General features: G+C 39.5%; 2 protein-coding genes across 2 annotated transcripts in view; one reads left to right on the forward strand and one right to left on the reverse strand.

Moving 5' to 3' along the window:
- Nucleotides 1-25,991, reverse strand: part of MRM2 (mitochondrial rRNA methyltransferase 2) — a 50,967-nt gene extending 24,976 nt beyond the window's left edge. The window contains exon 1 of the mRNA XM_044089556.1: nt 25,887-25,991. The gene's annotated coding sequence lies outside the window, so the exon portion shown is untranslated. The remainder of the gene's footprint in view (nt 1-25,886) is intronic.
- Nucleotides 14,957-26,123, forward strand: part of NUDT1 (nudix hydrolase 1) — a 180,887-nt gene continuing 169,720 nt past the window's right edge. Inside the window, exon 1 of the mRNA XM_044088926.1 lies at nt 14,957-14,973. Within this exon, the coding sequence (XP_043944861.1) occupies nt 14,957-14,973 (17 nt within the window). The remainder of the gene's footprint in view (nt 14,974-26,123) is intronic.

The raw sequence follows: 26,123 nt of genomic DNA on the forward strand, positions 1-26,123 counted from the left end.
TCCCTTAATTATTCTCTTTTCCCATCTCATCCGGCTCTATGTTAACCTTATATTCTGAATACAGTTTTGTATTACTGTACTAGGGCATGGCTTGTTGTAGTCCAGTTTATTTAAGAGAGACAGACATACAAATTATTTGTTTGCCATCCTCTGCTGACCTGAGGTGATCAAGACTCCAAGCAAATGTTTATTCATGTCACCTTACCATGACTACTTTTCAGCTGTGCTGAGAAGGAATTTTCTTTCACTTTATCAACACTGCCCCCCCAGCAGTATGTCAAGTAATAACTTCAATGCAGAAACATTTGCATTACATCTACTAGTTCCCATCTCCTGTGAACACCCTGGTCTCATCCACAGCAATTCCAGGCTTTTCTTCCCAATAAAGGGCAGCTGGCTTATAAATGCTTTGAGACTCTACCTCCTACTATGCTGCAAGTCCAACTAATATTATCAGCATCACAAACAGGATTCTCTTCCTATGCACTACTTGGATGGAGCCTATGCACTACTTGGATGGAGCCTATTCCCTGTTCAGACACATTTGTAGTTAAATTAGTGAATTGTAGATCATCACCATCTTTTTCTATTACATAAAAAATTGTCCATCCTGAATCTACCTGTATGCACCACAAATAGTTGCTTCTTTCAAACCTCTTTCCATTAATTGCCACAGACACTGCTTCTACATATTGTGCCCTATAAATTCATTTGATTCTCAAGTGTGTTCTAATTTATTTCACAGCTAGATAAACATTCAGGCCAAACAGCTTCTCCCCAAACCTGATTCATTACAGAACAAACATAATAAATGAAAATGTAAAACAGTTACACAAAAACAAAACCATCCTAGCATATACATTTCTTATTCATCTTGTCTGCAACAAACATCTTTTAACATCACTTGGAGCCCTAACTTCAGAAAAGCAATGATATTTGGCCTAAAAATAAATGTGCTATGTTTTTTTCCTCTCAGGCAAACAATGGAGGGGTGATGGGGAAGACCGTGGTAACTGGGGTCATATATGTTTTGGGAGTGTAATGAGCTGGCAGACTTCAAACATTCCCTGCAGAGTACTCTTGTAGAAATACTGGGTGAGCAAAGGGGTCCAACTAAGGAAATTATTTTTTTTTCATCTTTGAAATAGGATCTGAATTGCCTAGACACGGTAAAGTCTTAAGTTCAATTCCACTGGCTGTCAAAAAGGCAATTACTAGAAAATAGAAATCAAAGTCTAAACCAACTGTATTTGAAGTAGTGAATATAGAGAAAAAAGAACTGGAAGTGGGACCTTTAGAAAAGGGTGGGTGCAAATTACATAGAAAAAGTAGAAACTGTGGGAACACTACATGCAAAATAATGTTTTGGAGAAGTGAGGTTTACGGGAAGGCATGAACCAATCAATTTATGAAGTACTGGCTTGATGATAATTGTATAAAAGAATATATATGATGTATAACGTTTATAACTGTGAACTGTGAACATGTTAAATTTTTTTTTAACAGATGTATGTCTGATAATATGTTTAACACATCGATTGGAATTGCCAAACTTTTACTATAGTTCTTTATTAAACAACTGATCAGAGGTTGACCATAGTGGGATGTAGTATACATCAGAAAAATCTTAAGCTACATCAATGCAAATATTACAGAGGCATACAGAGACCTGCAAAAGCTTTGCAGAAACTATGAGACTAGTAAATAATCCAGGCCAAGCCACCTGAGATCTAATTAAATATTAGCAAACCGTTTTAATGAATTTGAAATGAGTACGTTTTACAAAATGTATATTTATGTTCAGTATTTTTTGTCATGATTCAAGATGGTTCATTGACCAACCTACTCACCTAGTTATAAATAAATGTGTAGTGAAATGATGTACTGCTTTACCAGATGATTAAACATGTGACCTGAGGCTAGAGAAGATGCAGTAAGATGGAGAACATGTGCTTGTGTTGTATTGCACAAGAGATGGTTTACAGAGGAGTTGACATGTGAAAGTTGATGGAAAATGTCCTCAGAATAAGGTTGGATGAGTCCATGTGTATGTAGTTCTGAGCAGAATCCCTATTTGGAAGGGATCTCTACCAGAGTAACTCTCACAGGGAATCCTCACTACTATGACTGGCTTTGTTCGGAGGAGAATTTCTCCTGAGGAGTGATCTATGATAACAAGCATGCAGTCAAATGCAAAAATGAATACTGTCAATTTCTGAAAACAAATGGATTAAAGAGATGTTCATGGGGCCTACTCATCTGCAGCACAGATGTACATTTTAATTCTCATCCCCATAACAAATACACCTGAAGAGTTAAGATCCCTTGAATGTTACTCACTGGTTTGGGAACTCAGAACCCTCAGCTTGTTTAATACAATACTGTTTCACTTGCTAAGAGTAAACCAAGTATTCCTCTTGACAGCATGGAGATTTAATGAGTGCTACTGTAAGGACTCATATGTTCAGGGCTGAAAAATATGGTGCCAAGGAGGAACTTCACTTCTCTTCATTAATGGGAAAGTCACCTGTCACTCTGAAAGTCTTAAGGTGGCATTAAGAGGAATAATGTTGAAGTGTACAATCCTAGCCTGGGAGAAGAAAAATCAGCAATTAACATTACAGGAAAATGTATTTTCTGCAGTAACACCAAGCTTGCTTACCCATCTCAGTGGGCATGTCGATCTGAACAGCAAAGGATAAGATCCAGACATTTTACACCACCATACAGATTTTCCTTAGAGAAATTAAATTAAGATTTTCTGAAGGATGTTATGGGGCTAGACTCGGGAGGATGTCAAAGGGATAGACGGAGGCAGAAAGCATACAATCTACGGACTATTTTGACAGCCCTTGATAATTTTTGGAAAACATCAGATGTTTACCTACAAACTAGGTATGCAGACATCTTTTTGAAGATGATGCAGCTCTGATATTTAACAAAGGGACAGAATGCCAAATCAGCTGCCTACATAATTGAGCAGCAGTCATAGAAACTGATTACATACACCCCAGAAGGTAAAGCTTCAAGTCTTGAAAAGTTATAGGAATTATTCTCTACTCCTCTTCTTATCTACATTCCAATTAAGAATTTGGTGTTGTAGGACATGACTCCACTAAGACCTTGGGGGGGGGGGGTTAAATATCAGTCATTATAAAGCTAGGTATGGACACAGTACACCCCACATGTTTCATACTAAAAAAAAATTATGTGTTACCAGTAAGAATAATTCACTGAAACTAATGTATCTTTGTCCACAGGCAGAGGGTGTATGACAATAAAACACTTCTGTTTATCCAGCAAGTGGTGCTAATAATTCTTTAATTCAGTATAGTGGAATGTCTGTGCTGGCCAAATTATAATTTCCTTCAACCTTTTATAACTTTTGAGTAAAATCTACCAGTACTACAGAATACAAGTCCTGGAGAAAAAAAGGGAGCATGTACATCCACTCCTTCCTTGGTATTCAGGAGGCAGGGCTTTCTTTTCTCTCCATTGCTCTTTGCTTATATTTGCAGCCACTAACAGGGAGTACATAAAGGGAGATATGAGAATAAGTTCTCATTATTTGTAGATGACCCTCTTATAGTACTTATTTGTCCCTGAAGGAGACCAGAACTCTTTAGGATACTGTCTGAATTCAATGTTACTTTAGTATGAAACCAGGAAATAAAATGGATGTATTATGCACTTAATACGATTCCTTCTGGACATTATAGCCCAGAAAGTAAATTAATTAAATTTCTGAAATGTACATCTCAATGCTCTTTTAAATTAATGCTGGTTCGTGATAGTTCAATTACATTCAGCAATCAAGAAAAGGGAAGATTTTTAATTTCATCTGTGTTTGTATTCAGTTTAACAGTCTGTACCAGCTAAATTTAGCGAAGGTCTTTAAGGATCCATTATTAATTCCTGTAAATAGTTGCACTGCATTGTGCGATCTAAGTGTACTAACTATTAGTATTAAAGCCTAGTTTATTTCTTATGTTATGTGTGTGCGTGTGCGTGTGTTAACGCAGTTCTTTGCTAGTTATAGAGCTAAATGTCCAAGAATTCCCAAGCTTTAGCCCAAGCCCACCTTAGTAAGCACCTGGAATGATGGATTAACATTTGCCAACTCCCTCTCTAAACAGCCTGGTTGAAATGGACATTTTTAAGACAACGTTGCAACTGCCTCATGTTTACGGACAACTAACAACCACTTACTCCTTAAAATCAGCAGACACAGTGAGCGAAAGATGCAGTTATACAATGTTACTGGAGGTAAAGCTCTCTCACAAACCCACAACAAATAACCAGCAGTTGTCAGTACCACACAATTGAATACTAAACGAAGCACACAACACTGCACAAAGACACAGACCTACATATGCAGAGGCTCTTAAATGTAGCTTGCATAAGCCACAAAAGCCTCCTAAATGTAACCTAAGAAACAAATACTCTCAGAACCTCACAAACACACATCACAGTCAGCATCCACCATGAAATATACATCAAAGAGTCACAATAACTCAGTTCAAAACCCATAAAACAAGCCTCTACACAATCCAATATTTCAGTCACAGGTTACCCCATAGCGAGACACACTACACCATTCACCAGGCTGTTAAAAGGGTTTACCTCCATTTGTATGAAACTGTATTGTGCGATCGCGCATTTGTGTGACTTTACAAGTTGAATAAAGTTATGTGTCTGAATCAATGTCGAAAATGGTTTAGTGGAAACACAGATTCGACCATTTTCGAACTGCATCACAACAGTGCACGCCCCGTACCATTTAGAAGACATTTCCTGATGTCTCCAAACATCATTATGCAGGGGAGCTAGCGTCCCTGCACCCCCCCACCCCCCACTGCTAATTTAATATACTAACTCAGAGATCACACTACAGTGAGGGAAGGGGTACATGATCCAACCCCCACTATAGTGTGATCTGCACTCATTAAGCCAAATTCACATGAGCAAATGCACACTGGCATTCACTCAGTTGTGATTTTGGCAATATGTGGTTTGTCATTATGGACTTTTGAAATCATCCTTTCACACATCTGCCGTCGCAAATGTACGCTTCACACATACGAAGGTAAACCGTTGAGGGTCATAGTTAGTTGCCTATCAGACACCGGTGTAAATCACTTGAGATACATCTCCCTGGACTACATGAAGAGAGATACAACAGGCTCTCTGAATACGTGTCTGAGGCTAGTATGAACCTAGCCTTAAGCAGCATTCTATCACCACCAAGAATGATGCTGCAATACAAACAGAAGATTATCAATTTCAACTACTGGATTAGCTTCTGGTGTCATTCAAAGGTGGTACAATATATATCACCCTGGGACGATATGGTAGACTGTCCCAACTGCTTTGTCAAGAATGGCCTATACCTCTCCCTCATGCTCCAAGGCTTTCATACATTCTTGTCCACCCCCACTGTGCCTTTTTTTTAGGCAATTTCAGTCTTCTAAAGCTTCCAACATAAACAAACAGAATCTGGGTAATATTAAGGTATTGCTGCTCAATGCTAAGAGCCTTAATGAAAATTTTTACTCCCTACGTGCAGGCCTTACCCTAAAAAACATTGATATATGTATGCATCATCTCAGTGATTTGGTTCAAGACCATCAAAAGCACTCCATCAGAGCAGAGTTTCAATACCTATTACACATTCAGGCCTACCATTTTAGATGAAAGCACTAAAGTTGGTGGTGTCTCCGTATTTAAAAATAAATATATAAACAAACAAAACACTCACTACATCTCCAGGCTGCTTAGACAAGATAATTACATGGCACACCCCCATGTCCAACTTACTATTAACAAAACCCTTATCATATCATAGTTAACTATAGGAACCCCTTTATGTCCCCCTCGGCACCATAACTAGTATGGAGTCCCACTGTATTAAACAAACCACCATTCTCCTAGGATACTTCAACTACCCCTCCACAAAATGGGAGCCTTATACATTCTAAAATGTATGCTCTCCACTCAAGTATTTCTGGACTTCATCAATATAAACCCTATGGACCAGATAGTCTGCAACGCAACCAGGGGTGACAAAATCCTGGATTTGTTCCTTACCAATATCAGGTTCCTACTAATTGTTAACTTGCACTCTATTCACGTAAGTCTGTCAGTTACATTCACTATACGATAGAAGCCTTAAGTATCTTCCAATACTTTGTATTCAAAGATTATGCAAAAGCTAATCTACTAAAACAGAGAGATGACCTGGCTAAATTCAAAAGCCTTTTCCATCTTGATGACCCCACTGCTTATACAGCATCCTTTACTGCCAAGTTTTATGCACACATAAATTGCTGCATAGATGCCTCTATTCCTCTCAGAAATAAATACTACTCCAAATTTGAAAATAAACCTGTGGTGGAACCCAAATATAGACAACCACTATATATCTGTCAAGATGCCAAAAATGCTCTTGCTAAACAAAACAATGCACTCTGAACTCTGATCAGATCAACCAAAGTCAGACATGAGGTCAAAATTCTCACCCAGGAGAAAGATAACAAAATAACCTTTTTTAAATAAGTTAAAACGTCAGAAACAATATCCAACATTGTAAAGCTCCAACAATAAATGATATCACATGCTCAGACCAAGACGACATAGTTAATCTACTAACAGATAAACTTGGCTCAAACTTCACCCCCTCCAACATTCTCAGATCACATACATAAACATATACACCCCATTCAATTCTCCCAAAAGCAAGTTCTAAGGTGCTATCCAAGGCCAATAATACTACATACACGAGGCCATAAAACATACCTGGCTGCCTACTAGTCAACCTGAAACAAGACTTGTCTGATCCTCTAGAGAAACTGTTCAAACTCAGTCTCAAAATTGGAGGACAGCAACAATCACTCCTTTGCCCAAAGGTGGGGCTTTAACGAGTCTGAGTAATTACAGACTCATAAGCCTGCCCAGTCTCATCAGATCAATAGGGAATTACTATACAAGACTATAGGTAACCTATAGACTCTTGACTGAAACTTGTTCAGATTCATCAAGGGCAGATCCTGGCTACTTAATCTGGTTGACTTCTTTGAAAAAGTTACTGAAGCAATAAATGAAGGCAAAACAGTGCATACCACAAAAACAGAACTCAAAGGCATTCAACATCATCCTACACTCCTGTATCAGAGATGAGCTCTTCCAAGCTAAATGTCAATCCCTATGTAACTTGTTGGATAGCAAACTGGCTAACAAACACAACCCAGGAAGTTAAGGTGGGTGGCTACTCCTCTTCCGAAAGACCTGTCACTGGTGGGTACCCCAGGATTCAGTCCTTGGGCCACCTCTCTTTAACATTTAATTCTCAGAGGTCAAAGCTAATGCTACAGTTTTATGCCTGACCAATTTGCAGATGACTGCAAACTTGGTGCCATCATAAATTCTCCAGAGGACGACAAGATCCTCCAAGTGGTCCTGTCCCAAACAAACACCTGGTGTCAAAACCATGGACAAAAACTAAATGCCAAGAAGTGAATAACTGTATCCTGCAGCAAGCATAACTCCTCCTTGTAACCATCACACTGATAACACCCCCTTAAAAATTGATCCCACAGTTCGGGATCTAGGAACCTATGACGATAATGAGCTGTCCATTGATCACCACAGATCCACTGTTGTAAGAGGCCCTTTTCCATTGCACAGTTTATATCTACCGGTATTGGGTCCAGACCCAGGGATGTAATTGTTCCACTTTGCTTGACACTAATTAAGCCAACCACCAAGTATAATGCGCATTTCAATATGTACCTGTCCAAACACTTGTCACAAGTAGAGAGACCACGATGCATTGTCAATACAAAAAAAATCAAGGCCTAAATCATAAAAACTAAGCGTGCTGTCTCAAAGCTTTGTCCTTCTCAGTATCATACAGATTACCGAGAGGCGATCTCTGCCTTGCATATAGAGCTTCAACAGACCCTATTCTGTCAAGTCAAACAGGATCACAAACACACACTCAGGGGATCTCAATCTCTTTTGCAAAATACATAGAACATGTTGGAGGGCCCAGGTGGTGAAGAGGAGGCAAGGTAGTTGGAGAAAAAAACTAACAGGTCAGTAAGCTCACTTCAAGGGTAGGGAGGGGTTAAATACTGCTCCCTAGTGGATATATGAGATACTTTTATTTGAGCAGGTGAGTACAGTAAACCGTTACAGCCTAGTTATAGAATAAAAGAGAAAAAGAATATGTTAACCAATATATACAAATTACAGATGAAAATGTAAAATGTGTTAGGAAGACTTTGCAACAGACTACTAAAAGCAAAGTGGTACACAGCACTTTAAAATAAAATGACAACATAAGTAAAAGCAGCTAAGGATGCCAGTTAGAAAAATAAAGCCCTGAACTAGTTATAAATCCAACAACATTTAGCAGGAGATAATGATGCTAGAACACATTAGGTTATTCCAGTGCAAAGCTTACAGCATAACAGATAAGGTATGGTGCTATCAGACGGCAGACAGTGAAGCTTGCTGGAAAGAAAAGTCGTGTCCCAATGTGATTAGAAATTCCAGTCTGTGACTTAGAACAAAGGGAAAAAAAATTGCCATCGTGTGTGGAATTATGTTGTGGGACAAGAAAGGGTGATAGCCTCTATAATACAGGTATGCAGTGACCATGGCTTTCATTGTAATTTCTCGACTTACAACTCAGCCAGCAAAGATAGTTGGAAGTTCAAGCCTAAAAATTAAGGCTGTTTATTGCAGGGTCATGCCATTATCTTCCTCCCCCAAGTTATATACATTAACTCGACTGTCATGTCAGCAAGAGAAGGGAAATCTATGAAAACAAACAAATCCCAGCTGGCATTTACTTAGCAACAACAGACACTTCTTATGTCAAACAGCAATCAAGGGTCAACAATAGTAAACTGGACTTGATCAGACAGAACCTCCTCCAGTTTGCATTCAACAAGGTGCAGGGAAGTCATGATCATGTACAGTCTGTGGGATAGCAGCTTTTTTGCACAAAGGGGCAATATCTAAAATTAATGAGCCTGAACTGCAAGGTGAAAGCCCAAATATGGGTTAAGTTCAGTTGCTGTAAACCCCCCCCCCCGGATGTGCAGTAGTAAGGCCTGGCTGTAGACTGCCTCTTCAGCTCAAAAATACCTCCTCCACTATATAATGTATAAAGTTGCAAGCCTGCAACTGTGGCTTGCTGAGCTACCCAACTTAGTTGTAAAACTTTCCATAAAAATTGAAGTTGCTGCAGTTATGCAACAGTAATGTAACTGTAGACAAGAACACTTAAAAATTATCCAGTTTATTAACTTCCACAATGCATTCCTTATGCTTTCACAACTGAAATAACATTAATGTACACCAAACAGTGGGCAAATAGTAGGTGACAAAAGTAACACTGTATTGGAAAAAGTAGTGCTACAATCAGGTGCACCACCTGGTGATATATTTAAAGCTAATGTTAACAGTTTTAATTTTTCTCAGTTCAGGCTAAAGGGTGACAGATCTCTTTAAAATTACTTCAATAGGAATTATTTTAGCAGAGGGTTAAGGGAATACCCGCAAGACTGCATTTGCACGGGCATTCATTTACTTGATAATTAATAAAATGAGTTTTTGAATCCAGTGCTATTTCGGACCATGGTTAACTGAACCGTCATTCCTGTCTATTGCAAAATCAAGACTTTTACAGGCATCTGAATTTACATACACTCAAGTATTAAATTATTTAAGCAAGATGCGACTCATTTCTATGTTCGTTATACATTCCTGCACAATATTTATGAAGTATGTATTATATTCTGTCACTTGACAACTTAGCTAATCACATCTAAGATCAGAATGTTAAGAAGATGGCGTTCTTCTGTCTAGAAGTCTACAACAGTTCCTGCTTGTCTCTTACTTAAATAACAGTGGCTAACTTTAACTTTGTGAACTGCCTTAGTGAACATATGAATAATGCCTTCCTTGAATGTGTGCGGAATAAAAAAGTAGACAAATCGAACTGTTTTCAAATTAAATCATGCTTTGATATTAGAATTCAATGCTTTACTAAAAAGGTGTCTATATGTAAATTAAATATAAAAGTTAGAGATAAATTTAGGGAGAATGTCAGCAAAACACTTAAGGTTAATGTCGACATACTTCAAAGAGCTGTTCTTTGGAGAGGTCTGTGAATCATGTGAAAACTCACCACAGTGTCAGTCAAGGAATGGCAACGATGCAAAACCCTACTCACAAATGTGAAGACAGCAAAGGGAGGTACTATACCATATCACAACTCCAGTGGGGCTCTAGGAAGGATGCAACTTTTAACAAGCATCACACTAGTGATTTCTTTTATAGGACTGTACCATAAACCAGACTGTCTTGTTTTCACACGGTGTGCAATTTATTTAAGCTGGCTTGAGACCAGCTGGCATAATGGTTAAGGTTTTCACCTCCCATGCACTAGGTACAAGATTTGATCCTGACCTCTGACCAATGCCTGTTTGAAGCTTCCATGTTCTCCATGCGTCTCTGTGGGGTTCCTCCATGCGTCTCTGTGGGGTTCCTCCCACCTCAGAAAAACATACTGTTTCCATCTCAAACTGACCAAATAATGGAGCTGTGGGCAGCATTACAGACTCTAGATGGTGTCCTATAGGGAGATGAGTTTTATGGACCACTTGCTTTGGGCATCTGGAGATCACAGACTGCGCACCGTGGCAGAGTTAGTTACTAGACAGTGTAAAAATATGGTTCTAGGTAATTGTCATGTTAACGAATGTCGCAAAAAATGGGCATGGTTATTTGACGGTGATAAGTGGGTTGACAACCCAGAGTACTCCAATCTGGACTGGGGACCCATGCTAACGCTAGCAGTTCTTTGGACAGTGTGTGTGTGTGTGTGTGTGTGTGTGTGTGTGTGTGTGTGTGTATATGCGTGCCATAAAGCCCAGCAACCCTGGGTCAATAAGCTACTGGGCAATTGTTGTCCAATAGCCCAACTTGGGTTACCTGGAATAGCTCTGTTGAGCAGAAAATAAAAAAATAATCAACCTGCCAAACATGAACTAATAATTGACAGTGTAAGTTCACTAAAAGGACTCAGTTTGGAAGTGGATGACATGATGGTAAGGAGAAGGCTAGAGAACCTATGTATCCAGGAGTCAAGATAGAAAAGCAGTTCAGCAAAGCCATTTGCCTTGAGATCCAGTCTACTACTCAGGATGGGGGACAGGCTAAACACTGTGTGAGAATTGTGGTGAGGAGAGGCTGTATTCAGGCAGCAGTTGCAGGACCTACTAGAAAAAGCAGGACAACATGAATCTGTCGATAATGGTTGACCTGAATGCACAAATCAAGACAGAAGGATATGAGGAAAGTCTGGGTCCGCAGAGGTGGGGTGACAGGAATAAAGAAGGAGAAGCCATTCTAGATTTCTATCTGGCAAATGGCTTGATGGTATCAAACACATGGTTCAGAAAGACAGAGTGTCACAAGAGCACATACAAAAAAGTGGCCAACATGCAACTCAAACTGACTTCCTTCTAGTATGGAAAGGGTACTGAGGTAGAATCAACAATTACAAAGTCATCCCCAGTGAAACAGCCAGCCCACAGCATAAACCACTGGTTGCCACAATCAGTTGTAAGCAGTTGTCAGAGAAAGCTATAAGGTCAAAAAAGACCTGAATGAAGGCCTGGAAGGTGACTTAAGAGAAAGCACAAACGTTCAAGGAATTACTCATGGTTCTAGCCCTCAAAAAGAAGAGGAAATAGGTGGCTGAAGAAGAATGGCAGCACCTCAAAACAGCATGTGTAAGGGCTAAACAACAGATATGGGGTCGAGCTAGACATGGAAATAAGGCACATAAGGAAAGACGGTAGTGGAATGCAGAAGTCCAGGAAGTCATCAAAAGAAAGAATGCAGGAATAAAAGTGGGAGATAGAAAAGACAGACCAGGCTAGGAAGGAACACTGGTTGGCTAATGTCTGCTTTTCCACTACAGTTTACCGCATTTATGTTCAAGACTTGAGTAGATTTAGTATCTTTCAATAGGTGAAACTGAAACATAGCTGTTAAGTTTTTGGAAACTGGTAAAACTTGTTTGGCAAGGCAGTGATGATCCATCCCCCATCAATGGCACCAACCCTGAGAGCAGACATATCTTAAAGAACACCTCCTGTCTGAAAAATTGAAATATTGCATGTTATTACAAACTTTAGCACATTATCCAAGCAGTGCTCATCTGCCTGTAGGGTAGTATTTACAAATAAAAAGATATCTTCAGACATTTTAACCATTTTTCTGTTGTGTGATACTGCAAAGGATCTTTCTACCACTATAATCTTTTGGAGAACATAGTACTTCAACAGGGACACTGCTAGTTTTTGTTTATTTTTTTCCTGTAAGCCATGAGTTTTTTTGAGTTTTTAGACTGGTGAGGTTTTTCATACAGGTTTTTTAAGTTGGTTCCCCAACAATGGGAAGGGGATTTACCTACAGGAGTTGGTTTGGAAGGCATTATTTTGTTTTCTACTTGCTAATCAGACTCCCTTGTCTATTTGCTTCCAATCCACCAGGGCAAGAGCCAATCAAGAGCAGCAGTCATTGAGGTAGCTACCAGGGATACTTTAGGTTTTTACTATTTAGATTCCTAACCTCACAGTGCATACCTAGTAACATGCTCATGGTTTGGCATGCAGTGGGGTTAGTCAGGGCATGTCACCTGCTTCAGCGTGCATCACAACCCCTCAGGACAGCCATGCTCCCAACCTCCTCAAGGGTAGGTCTCCCAGGGCATTTCTGGTTTCCACCTGGGATTCAATCATGGACCATGCATCATATGAACGCACTTCAGTACCTTCCTGCTGAGAAGAAGTGAGCTGGCAAAGACACATCACTCCTCTCCTTCCCCATATCAGCTCAACACCTGATGTGCTACTGAACTCAGGTTGCCTGTGTTATATTTCGAATATCACTCACTCCTCTATGCTTTGATGCACAGTTTTTCATATGTGCAGAACTTGCAATTATAGGTCTTTTTATTACAACAGAAATACACGACTAAACACATAATTTGATGTAAAATGCCCAAAATGTGTTTATTATAAAATGAAAATTAATTTCAAAATGATCAGTGTAAAGCAATGCAGATTACAGCAAAATATGTATAAAGCTGCATATTTTGGATCTATAATAAAAATAGTTGTGAAATTTTAGGAAGTACAGTTTTAAATATTAGATCACAGAGAGGCACACCTCCTTCAAGAAGGCACTTACAGTAAAGAACTCATAGTTCCTAGTCATACATCCAAGTCACAGCTCTCAACCTCTTAGCACAAGAAATCTAAAATAATAGGGGGACAAAGGCCCAAAAATGGCAAATATTTTAAATATTGCTCTTATAAACTTAGAAAGTAAGCAGAATACTAGGTTTTGTATTTGCATGCATTTCCTGAAGGATACAAGTCTGAAATGCAAATGTATGTCATTACTGAATAATTTCAATTCTCGGGGATTTGATTGAAAATCACAAATTTTACACAGAAAAGACCAAAAATACAAGGCAAAAATCTGCACATTCTGCAAAAATCTGGAGAGCTGAGGGGGTATCATCATCTAAGTTCTTAACATTTGTATTTAAACTTGTACAGAGTACAGACACTACATTGTTCCCATTAACATGCTGTACTAATCTCTACAAGGACTGTCTTCTATACACTAAAATATGCACAAATAATTTTCAGCTTTTGGCTAAAGTTAAGAAAATTCACCTCTCTGCATACTGCTCAACTGTCCAGATTTTAACCTCATATTTTAGTCTGTTCTTCATAAAAATTGTGATTTTTCTGGCAAATTAGGAACATAGCCGGCCTTAGGCATAGGCCAACTAGGGGGCCACCTACGGCGCTGCTCTAGCAGGAGCGCTTTTCCAGTATTTAGTTGGTGTACGTAGACCAGGATGGGGCATCAGGTGGTTTAGCAGGGGGGTGCCATAGAGCCCTTTTGCCTAGGGCACCAGTTGACCTAAGGCCACTCCTGATTAGGAAAGACTGAAATTTGAGTTTCAGGCTTCATATTGTTCAGATATAAATTAATATACATTTTCTGATGTAAAATAAGTGTATAAATCTAATCACTGTCATAATTTATAAAATGTAGCTCACCACCATGTAGCTAAGCGTCACCAGTTTTTTTTTTTTTTTTTGGTGGGGTTAAGATGGACAGCGCTAAAATTTGAGTCAAAATCAAGGACAGTTGAGAGGTATACTCCAGTAAGTCAAAAATGACACTTCAGTTTTCCATTCCATACATGTTGTTATTGTGCCTTTCGCTTTTCTCGGTTAAGGGTCGCCACAGCGGAACTCCGGTCCGTTAATGATTGGCAGTAGATTTTTACGTGCCGAGTTGCCGGCCCAATTCCGTACATAAGGGAGTAAATTACAAGTACCGATGGTGTTCACACCTGCTGTGACTTTATAAGTTGCTTTTACGTCTTAGTATAACGAGCAATCCTTTTCACGTTGCATAACACAACATCAAAACACTAACGTCTTCTAAAGTTCCCATCCGGATGAGTAATACCAGGGGCGGCCCGTGCTATTGGACTGCCGGACTGCAGCCCCATCAACAAAAAGAATTAAAAACAAATAAAAAAAAAAAAAAAAAGAAAAAGAAAAAAAAATTATTTAAAAATTCGCGAACTTTGCGCATGCGCAGTAGTCCAGACTACTGCGAGTCTATGCGCATGCTCCAGGCAGTCCGGGAGTCCCGATAAGGGGACATGAGGAGATGTCTGTGCACTTTTAAAGTGCACAGACTCACTGGGAAAACGCGTCGGGGCCGGACTGCTGGTGTTGCAGTCAGGAATTGCTGCAGTAGTCTCGTTGGGAAGGGGGCTGGATCTCGGGAATCTCGCGGGTCTTGGATTATTGCGCAGGCAGCGTTTGGGATATTATGGAGAATGGACAGCCGGGACAGGTAAGTGTGTTTGAAAGTATGGTGCTTTTTACTATATGAATTTATGCTATTTTTACTGTTTGAATAGATGGTGGTGTGTGTGAGAAAGTATGGTGTGTTTTACTTTGAATAGATGGTGGTGTGTGTGAGAAAGTATGGTGCTTTTTACTTTGAATAGATGGTGGTGTGTGTTGTTGTACTAAAAAAACGTTTCTGTACTCCTTCATCGTTTGCATCTCTGTCAGCTGAGATTTTTGCTTCAAAGCATTCTGTCCGGGAGTTGAGAAGTGAACAGATGTTAGCAGTCAATGTCAAACAGGTGTGCACTGCTCGACACACACAGATGCGCACACACACCCCCCCCCCACATACCAACTTCGTCTGTATTATAAAGTCAAGAAAGCAGCAGACAACTAGAACAGTCTAATAACAGCGTGTGTGTGTGTAATATATATGTATATGTATGGTGTTCTAGACCTTGAACTCGACCTGGGACCAGCCTAATGCATTTATAGATTGACCTCTTGCAGAGTGTGGCAGAAACACTTAAATATGCTGTGTCTAACAAAAATATAAGCAAAAATGAGTATACTTCCCAATACATTTATTGTTGACTGCATACTTTTATCTTTCGTAAGATATGGACAGGTAATTTGCATACTGAAGGAACTAAATCGAGATAACCATACTGCATGGATCTCCACCCAAGTCCACTCAGTTACTTATTTCATAAGAGGGCACCTTTGAAATAACATCAACAGACACCCTTAGCAGAAGATTTGTCTGGAATGTATTTATAATTTGGTGTGGGGGTGGGGTGGAAGGGGCTAATACAACCTTACTGCACAAGGGCCCCCAGAAAAAAAGAGAGGTCAGTCCTCACACTCCAGCTACAGATTTGTTTTCCGAGAAACTGTAATGCCTGGTGTTGCTGTTTAACTGTAATTCACTGTGATTATCCAGAAAATTAGGAATGTTACGAAGGACAGGGCAACATACGAGGCTAAATCAGGGACGTTCTGTAAAATCAAGGACAGCTGAGAGGTACAAGGAGTGATACAAACTGGCGGGCTGATAGGCTTCTTTAGTTCTGGGGATTGTCAGTGATATGTCTGCCTAGCTGCTACTTCTTCAAAGAGAAAAATGCTCCCCCCTCCCCAGTCTCCTTGAAAATGGCACACAAATCGCTCACAAATAAACAAGACCAGACAACTTGCAGTGTTATCCTGGCACAGCGTTACTAAAATCATTGCCTAACATTGGGTAGAAAGAGGATTTGGGGAAAGGTAGTCACATGCCATGGTTTAGTGGTTGGTGACTTACCCCAGGCGTATATCTTAATTGCTATGATTTAGAGACTGTGCTCTGATTTCGCCCCTCAATTTTAGCCTTGCCCCTCCCCCCCACAGATTTACAATATTATCTCAACGTGAGCCCTGTTTATGGGTACACATCTGACGAAATAAATACATTAGCGCAATGCAAAGACACCCTTCCAGTAACCTGTTGTGAAAAAAAATGCAGTGTTCTTCTTTTTGACACTATGCTATGTTTTTAAAGCTATGTACTAGCTATCAAAGGGGGGCTGCAGGAGACAGCTGAATGGGTGGGGTCAAGGTGAAGGGGTGTGGTCAACTAGAAAGGGGAGGGGCTATGCTCAAAACCACAAAAACTAACTTTAATTAAATACGCTGCCCTGGGTGCCAAACCATCATTATGAGAGTCCAATCAAGACAAAAATAAGTGTAGAAGAATAAAAATATTTCAATGCATTGGCTGCATGACAGCTTACTTAATATCTAGATGGAAACAAAAGGTTGTGAGGCATGAAAAAATAAATTACTTTTTAAATACATTACTGGAATGTCAGTCAAAATCAAGTATAAGAAAAACAAGAAGCACTCAACTCAAACCACTTCTCCTTGCACTGCAGTTCTAATTATAAATTTATATTCAGCTTTATTAAAGTACCAAATAACATGCTGAAAGTAGAAATCTCTGTGATGCCCCCACTTGTAAAAATGTTTCTTATCCAAAAAAGACCTGCTGCCTGACAACTATCTACTTGTTTCATGGGGAAAACATGATCAAAGTAAAAAAATGAAAAGCAAACAAGAAACAAGCTCAAGATACATTGCTTAAAGGATTACTGTACAGGTTATGAACCACACATGATTGGCATTCTGTTACGTTTATGGGTAAAGTCTGTAGAGATGACTGGAAGTCTCCAACAAGTGTAATGAGCTTTTTAAAATAATGGAATCCTGTCCTTTAATACTCAAGGCTTATACATTATCTAGTCAAGTATTCTCTGCATGGCAACAACAGAAAGGCTTTCAAATGTTGGCAATTCTTTAACAGTATGCTTATTAAAGCTTACTTGCATCTTACGATCTCAGACGAGCTTACCTTATGGTCATTAAAGCACTGCTACTTAAACACAGAGCAACAGGCACTTTCTGAGTAATAAGCATAAATCAACAGTACAAAAATATGACAGAAACCAGACCGTTCTGCAAAATCAAGGACAGATGAAAAGCCACTGTAGTACTTGTGTCTAACTTTTATGGGGGGGACACACTGCATATTTACACTGCATAACTACTCCTTGCCTTGCTTGGACACATCCAGAGTCACTACATGGGGGAGTGGGGTGCAACAAGTATGTCACAATTTGAAATGTCTCTGGCTGACTGATGGCCCTGACACATTTGTCATACCTCTCAACCTCAGAGCAAGAAATCTGGACAAAGCCATACACAGAAGTGGGACAAAGGCCCAAAAATAAGGACAATTTTTAAATATTGCTCTAATAAACTTTGAAAGATAATAGAATAGGTCTTGCATTAGTACGAATTTTCTGAAGGGTATCAAATTTGAAACTCAAATGTCTGTCATTGTTTTCTAACTTCAGTCTTTAGTGATTTGTCACTAATTTGCCAACCAAAAATTTGATGCAAAAATATAAAATAGCCACACAATACAGCTGGGAACCTGTCGAAGAAGGGACACTTTAATATTAGTACCGCTAACTTGAGCAGCTGACAAAATAAAAGAATCTACATGCATTTCAAGTAATCTATAACTTTATTACAGTTATTTCTTAATTGTAAACCCTCCATGTTTTCTTCCAAAATTGCTATTTTGCGGAGGGATTATTAGGGGAAAGAGCAACATTTTGAGCCAAAAATCGGGGACAGCTGAGAGGTTGGCTTTGCCTAATTCTATAAAGCAATTTATTTGCATGTACCTCTCAACCTGTTAATGCAGTAAATCTGAACAAGGCCAAGTATATTGGGGGAACATATAAACAGTACTAAAAATTGCTCTTGTATAAATTGAGACAGTTGATAGAATAACAGTTCTCACTTCAGAATGCATTTTTCTGAAGGTTATGAAGTCTGAAACTCAGTGTATCATTATTTAGTAACTTAATTCCTAAATGATTTGCCAGAAAACTACAAATTTTATGAAGAACAAACCAAAAATAAGAAGCAAAAATCTATTCATTCTTTGAAAATCTGGACAGTTGGGAGGTATAGTTCAGCTAGGCCTGTCTGAGTTTGCTGCCCTTCCCCCCTGACAAAATCATGGTTGAATGGAGCCTCTGCAGCCATTCCAAGGAACCATTACTTGGCTATTTCACTCCATTTACCATAAACACTAATGTGCATACTGCTTTACTTCTATGATGAGTTGGACTTCATTTGAAAGTTTTATTTTGTATTTTACAGCACAAACACTAAGTCATCTGCTAAACAAAGCAATGCAGTCTCACAATGAAAACTTAGCATTAAAACTTCTCTGCCCTTGAAACTCATATTCATTGAAACAGCATTGAAACCCACATTCAAAGAAAATACATTTTGCCAGTTGCAGATAAAGATTAATTCTGGGCTGTTTTCAAATCATAGGTCCCTTGCATATGAAACATACATGTGCTCTTTGATACACCTTCCTCATTGTACTAAAATTATATTTCTTGTACAATACAGTACAGTTGTTAGAGGACGTTTTAAATTTGTTTTGAACATTTTTCCAGTAAGCAATGAAACAAAACGCATGCACCCATAATGGCAAAACTGCCCAGTTCAGAACATTTATCATAAAAGTCTACTCAGACTTCCACAGTCCACCATTATTAGTAAATATGCACAATTCTACAGTCCACCATTATCAGTAAATATGCACAATTCTACAGTCCATTATCAGTAAATATGCACAATCTCTGAAGTAAAAGTCATCTTAATAATTCCACATTAAAGAAATCTGTAACTAATGAAGAGGTTGCTGCTAGCAAACACCTTTATATCTCATGGTTTCATCGAAAAATAAAGTGTCTGTTGCCCCTCAGGAGCAAATTGCCTATATTACATTAAAAAAAATAAGCTAGTAATATTGCAAGAGGAAATGGATGGCAAACTGATAACAGACTCATAGTTAGTATCTTCACCAAGGAGAACATTCTCAGTAGGGCAGCATCCACCCCTTGTGGGAGTAGAACCCACAGCCTTCTGCATCAAAAGCAAGTACACAACCTGTTGTGCTATTAACAAGGAAAACAAGCTTCACTTAAGCAACAGTAAATTTCTGTTGCCCTGCAGCTCTCAGCTCCTTGTAAAATCTACTCAATACTCAACTGCATCTCAACTTCGCAGCACAAGAAAACTGGAAAAAGCCAAAATGTACTGGGGGGGGGTCAAAAGCCCAAAAACCAGGGACACATTAAACATTGCTTGTATAATCTTGGAAAGTTGCTAGAATAAAATGCTGTGTTACCACCATACATTTTACTGCCAAGGTCCCTGTGCAAAACAGTCAGAGCAATATACCACTACGCCAAATTAGCTGCTTTGTAAAAGAGAGGAAGACTGAAACTTAAATGGCTATCATTTAGTGAATTCAGTTCTCACCATAGCTGTCAACCTCTTTACAAAACACCTGGACAAACCCAGTAATGAGGGAATACAGCCCTCAAACATATTCAGTGAATTCAGTTCTTGCCATAGCTGTCAACCTTAGTACAAAAAACCTGGAAGAAGCCAATAATGGGGGAATACAGTCCCAAAAATAGGGACAAATTTCAAATATTCATCTTATAAACTTAGAAAATTGCTAGAATAAAAGGTTGTGTTACGGTTGTGTTACTATGTATTTTCTGAAGAACATGAAGTCTGAAATTCAAATGCCTGTCAATTTTACTGCTGACAGAACAAAAACAATTTTCAGCAGAGACCCAGGGAGAAATACTACAGTCACGTCTTTGTAAAATGACAGGGCACCAGAGCAAATCCACACAAACACAGGGAGGAGATGCAGACTCCACACAGAAGGCACCCCAGCCAAGAATCAAACCAGAAAACCTATAGCTGTGAGGCAACAATACGACCACTGCACCATCAAATATGTAAGAAATTAAACATTCAGAAACCTGAAGTCTGAAATTCAAATGCCTGTCAATTTCATTTAACATTTGTTAATCGGGACAGTCTGACTTGGAACAAAAAAGCAATTTTCAGCAGAGGCCCAGGAAGAAATAATGCAGACATGTCTTTGTAACATGGGAGGACACAAAAGCAAACCCACACAAACACAGGGAGAAGATAACAGACCCCACAAAGAAGGAACCCCAGCCAAGAATCAAACCTGAGAACCTGCAGCGGTGAGGCAACAATGCTACTACTACACCATCAAATATCAAGCATTGCAACATTTAGAAACCACAGATATTATGAGGAACAGATCAGATCAAATACGAGACAAAAATCTGCAATTTTTTTTACAAATGGTGGTGGGTAGGGAACTCAAGTCTTTAACACCTGCATACAGGGTACAGGGTTCAAGCCTGAGGTATTCCCTACCACACCACCATGAGCACCTGGGGCATTTACACACACACACACACACACACACACACACACACACACACACACACACCACCATCTATTCAAAGTAAAAAGCGCCATACTTTCTCACACACACCACCATCTATTCAAAGTAAAAAGCACCATACTTTCTCACACACACCACCATCTATTCAAAGTAAAAAGCACCATACTTTCTCACACACACCACCATCTATTCAAAGTAAAAAGCACCATACTTTCTCACACACACCACCATCTATTCAAAGTAAAAAGCACCATACTTTCTCACACACACCACCATCTATTCAAAGTAAAAAGCACCATACTTTCTCACACTGCTAGGAAACGTTTCTGATGTCCCAGAGTTGCTTTTTGGTGGTGTTGTAAAACGCCAGAAATGTTATTATTTATCTGATGTGCTTATACAATTCAAAGGTCACAAACTCTCAAGACCAGAATTAGGGACAACTGCATTTTTTGAACTAACAAAATTCAAAATTGGGGGCACTAAATATAACTACCATTGATTTCAAAATTTGTTAGATAAAGTGTTACATGTATTAACATGCATTTTTGGAAGTTAAAGAAGTTTGTAATTATAATAAATATCCTTATTTGTTAATTGTAATCCGCCATTTTTTCTATGACTGACTTTGGGAGGGTCATAAAAGATATTATGAGATAAAATCGTGGATATCGGTGATAAATCAGGGTCAGCTGAGAAGTATGAAAACATGCAACTGGAAATGGGTGTCTCAGATTTTCGCGTCTTTAAAAATGCATAATCATCCAAAGATCCTTCTCCCTCTTAAAGTTTAACCTGGGTCCATTCTTGTCAACCTCTGAACATTAAACATCATAGTACATAGCTTTAAAAACATAGAAGAGTGTCAAAAAGAAGAACACTGCATTTTCTTTCACAACAGGTTACTGGAAGGGTGTCTCTGCATTGCGCTAATGTATTTATTTAGTCACATGTGTACCCATAAACAGGGCTCACTTTGAGAGAATATTGTAAATCTGTGGGGGGGGGGGGCAAGGCTAAAATTGAGGGGCGAAATCAGAGCACAGTCTCTAAATCATAGCAATTAAGATATACGCCTGGGGTAAGTCACCAACCACTAAGCCATGGCATATGACTACCTTTCCCCAAATCCTCTTTCTACCCAATGTCAGGCAATGATTTTAGTAATGCTGTGCCAGGATAACCCTGCAAGTTGTCTGGTCTTGTTTATTTGTGAGCGATTTGAGTGCCATTTTGAAGGAGACTGGGGGGGGGGGGGGGCATTTTTCTCTTATTTGAAGAAGTAGCAGCTAGGCAGACATATCACTGACAATCCCCAGAACTAAAGAACCCTATCAGCCCGCCAGTTCGTATCACTCCTTGTACCTCTCAGTTGTCCTTGATTTTACAGAACGTCCCTGATTTAGCCTCATATGTTGCCCTGTCCTTCGTAACATTCCTAATTTTCTGGATAATCGCAGTGAATTACAGTTAAACAGCAACACCAGGCATTACAGTTTATCTCGGAAAACAAATCTGTAGCTGGATTGTGAGGACTGACCTCTCTTTTTTTCTGGGGGCCCTTGTGCAGTAAGGTTGTATTAGCCCCTTCCACCTCACCCCCACACTAAATTATAAATACATTCCAGACAAATCTTCTGCTAAGGGTGTCTGTTGATGTTATTTCAAAGGTGCCCTCTTATGAAATAAGTAACTGAGTGGACTTGGGTGGAGATACATGCAGTATGGTTATCTCAATTTAGTTCCTTCAGTATGTAAATTATCTGTCCATATCTTACGAAAGATAAAAGTATGCAGTCAACAATAAATGTATTGGGAAGTATACTCATTTTTGCTTATATTTTTGTTAGACACAGCATATTTAAGTGTTTCTGCCCCACTCTGCAAGAGGTCAATCTATAAACGCATTAGGCTGGTCCCAGGTCGAGTTCAAGGTCTAGAACACCATACATATACATATATATTACACACACACACGCTGTTATTAGACTGTTCTAGTTGAATGCTGCTTTCTTGACTTTACAATACAGACGAAGTTGGTATGTGGGGTGTGTGTGTGTGCGCATCTGTGTGTGTCGAGCAGTGCACACCTGTTTGACATTGACTGCTAACATCTGTCCACTTCTGTCCGGGAGCTGAGAATGCTTTGAAGCAAAAATCTCAGCTGACAGAGATGCAAACGATGAAGGAGTACAGAAACGGTTTTCTAGTACAACACACACCACCATCTATTCAAAGTAAAAAGCACCATACTTTCTCACACACACCACCATCTATTCAAAGTAGAACCACCATACTTTCTCACACACACCACCATCTATTCAAACAGTAAAAATAGCATAAATTCATATAGTAAAAAGCACCATACTTTCAAAACACACTTACCTGTCCCGGCTGTCCATTCTCCATAATATCCCAAATGCTGCCCGCGCAATAATCCAAGACCCGCGAGATTCCCGAGATCCAAACCCCTTCCCGACGAGACTACTGCAGCAATTCCTGACTGCAACACCAGCAGTCCGGCCCCGACGCGTTTTCCCAGCGAGTCTGTGCACTTTAAAAGTGCACAGACATCTCCTCATGTCCCCCTATCGGGACTGCCGGACTGCCTGGAGCATGCGCATAGACTCGCAGTAGTCTGGACTACTGCGCATGCTCAAAGTCCGCGAATTTTTAAAAACTTTTTTTTTTTAATTTGTTTTTAATTCTTTTTGTTGAGGGGGCTGCAGTCCGGCAGTCCAATAGCACGGGCCGCCCCTGGGAGGGCATCAAATCTGTGAATGATTGGGGGTGGGGGGTGGTCTAGACTCGTTATTTGAAAAGCTTGGAGAACTGACAACTGTAGCATACAATTAACTTGCACTGAACACCACACCGGCAGTATTTAATTCATTTACCTCTGGAGCTTCTCCTTTCCACCTCTAAGGAGCATTCACAAATCATATTTACAGGTGTGATTTCCATATGTGTCAATCAACAACCAATGTTGTGCTTGCAAATTCGCATGGCAGCCAATCATGCATCATTTGCTCATGACATCAACGGCATTTGGTGTGTCAATCAATGATGTCACGCCCACCCTCGCAATCCGGCAGGAGAGAGTTAGCACTGTAAGCTGTTACAGTATCGCACCGTTCGTTAAAGAAATCATTATTATTTGTTTTAAATTAAACTTTCTGACTGCAAACTACTTTGCTGTTTCATACAGTGGTTGAGTGCTCAACTAGCCAGCTGGTGATTTAATGTGACGGCCAAGTGTGGCCCCACGTGGATTTTCTTATACACAGTTTCAGGTGAGTAATTATTAGCTTGCTTTAGAAACTAGTCTGTTGGGTTACCACCACCTCCCATTTTCTTGTCAGGCCTCTTAGTTTTAATATTTGTACTTTGATAAAATTAAAACACTTTGATGTACGAAAGCCCTGAAAATTTAGCAAGGAAAATTATTTTTTCTTTTAACACTCCAGAAACTAGTGGTAATAATGCTGTGGAAAGTTAATTCTTAGTCAACGTGGATAGAGGCAATCCCGCTGGCGCAGTTGTCATTGATTTAACCAGACCCTTTGGCATGACTGATCATGCCTTACTAGTAAAACTCCCTAACGCCATTGGCATTAGTCCACAAGCTGCTCAGTTGTTCACGGACTGTCTCACCAATAGATTTTTCATGGGGAAATATGGCTCTGTGCTGTCTGAGACTGCCTCTGCTTATTTAGCCCTTCTATGCTAGTAGCCTCTCTTCAGCAGAAACCTGACGTGGTATTTATACTACTTTCATCCAGGAGTTACTGTACTTATTCAGGAATTCCACAGGGACCAGTACCTGCTTCCCTACTATTCCCTCTTTCATAAATAGACAACATATGACTTGCTCTACCAGAGGACGGCCATCTACATGTCAAGGTATGCAAAAGCAAAGTAGTTCCAGGCAAAATTCCTACAACTAACTAACTGGCTTGTAAAAAAATTCCCACTAAAAATGCTCTTCTGAGCACAAAAGGCTAGCAAAATGCCCCCCACTCTGATCTGGCTCAGGCAGTCACTTAACTTTCAAGGACACATTGAAAAACTTGGATCAAAAGTTACCCACCTCCTATTGTGGTCATATAAACTCCAAGCATTTATTTCTCAACCAGGCAAGGCATTCATTGGGAAGGCATTATACTCACACAGCTTGAATGTGGTTTATACTACCACAATTTGCAAATGGATTAAAAAATAAAAGCACAAGTCTACCATCCAGGGCCAATAAAATATACTACTTCATTACCATGTCCCCATGACATACAGTTGGGGGTCGGCATACTTGTTAAGGTGCTTACCTTTCAGAAACAAGGTGCAAAGTTTGATTCTTTCCATTGAGGGAAATTGGCTTAGGCAGCTAGCCTAGTATTTATACATGAACTTATGCATCACTACCTCAATTTATTAAAAGCCAAATGCCATTTGTGTTTCAGACTTCATAGCCTTCAGAAAATGCATGGTAACACAAACCCGTTTATTCAAGCAACTTTTTATGTTTCTTAGGTTCATGGGAGTGTACTAGGCTAATGGCCCTAGAGCCTTTACAAGCCTAGCCCAAAAGATTCCCTGGCATCATGCTAGCCGATGTTATTTCCCAGTGCCCGTGTCTAGGAGAGCCACTGAGACAGTGGTCCAAGAGCAACATTTAAAATGTGTCCCTGTTTGGGAGAACTTGTCCCCCCATTATTTATGGCTTTGTCCAGCTTTCTTGCTCTAAGAGGTTGAGAGGTATGAACTTAGCCCACTGTCTGGCATACACCTATGAACATGACAAAAATAGCGTAATGAAACAAGCCACGAGAACCTATGGAAAGAAAGAGGATAAAACAGCAATAAAGCTCAGCGTACTAGTACACAGTAAAACACAGGAACAGAATTAACTAAAATAAAACGTCAAGCAGCAACCAGAACGCTTGCCGTTTCATCCGATTAAAAGATAAAATAAAGAAATAGTGACAGAAAACAATATAATTTCCTAAAAATTCCCAAATAGCAAGTAAAGACACAAAAGCACTTACATACTCCCAAAAACTCAAAAAAATTCTTAGTCTCCTAACACACGAGTAAAAAAGACAGCGCCATATTTACGCAAGCGTAAGTCTAATCATGCTTTTCGTTGGATATCAGTCGCGTTTTAGTCATATATCGCAAAGCATGATTACACTTGGATTCATGTAAGTATGGCGTTGCTTGCTCCTTCCGTTGCTCGTTTTTACGAGCAGTTATCCGCAAGTACCTCTTGAAGTAGTTTTTAA

The sequence above is a fragment of the Protopterus annectens genome, chromosome 12.part0 (assembly GCF_019279795.1).
Source record: "Protopterus annectens isolate FY-2018-M chromosome 12.part0, PAN1.0, whole genome shotgun sequence".
In the NCBI taxonomy this organism is placed as follows: domain Eukaryota; kingdom Metazoa; phylum Chordata; order Ceratodontiformes; family Protopteridae; genus Protopterus; species Protopterus annectens.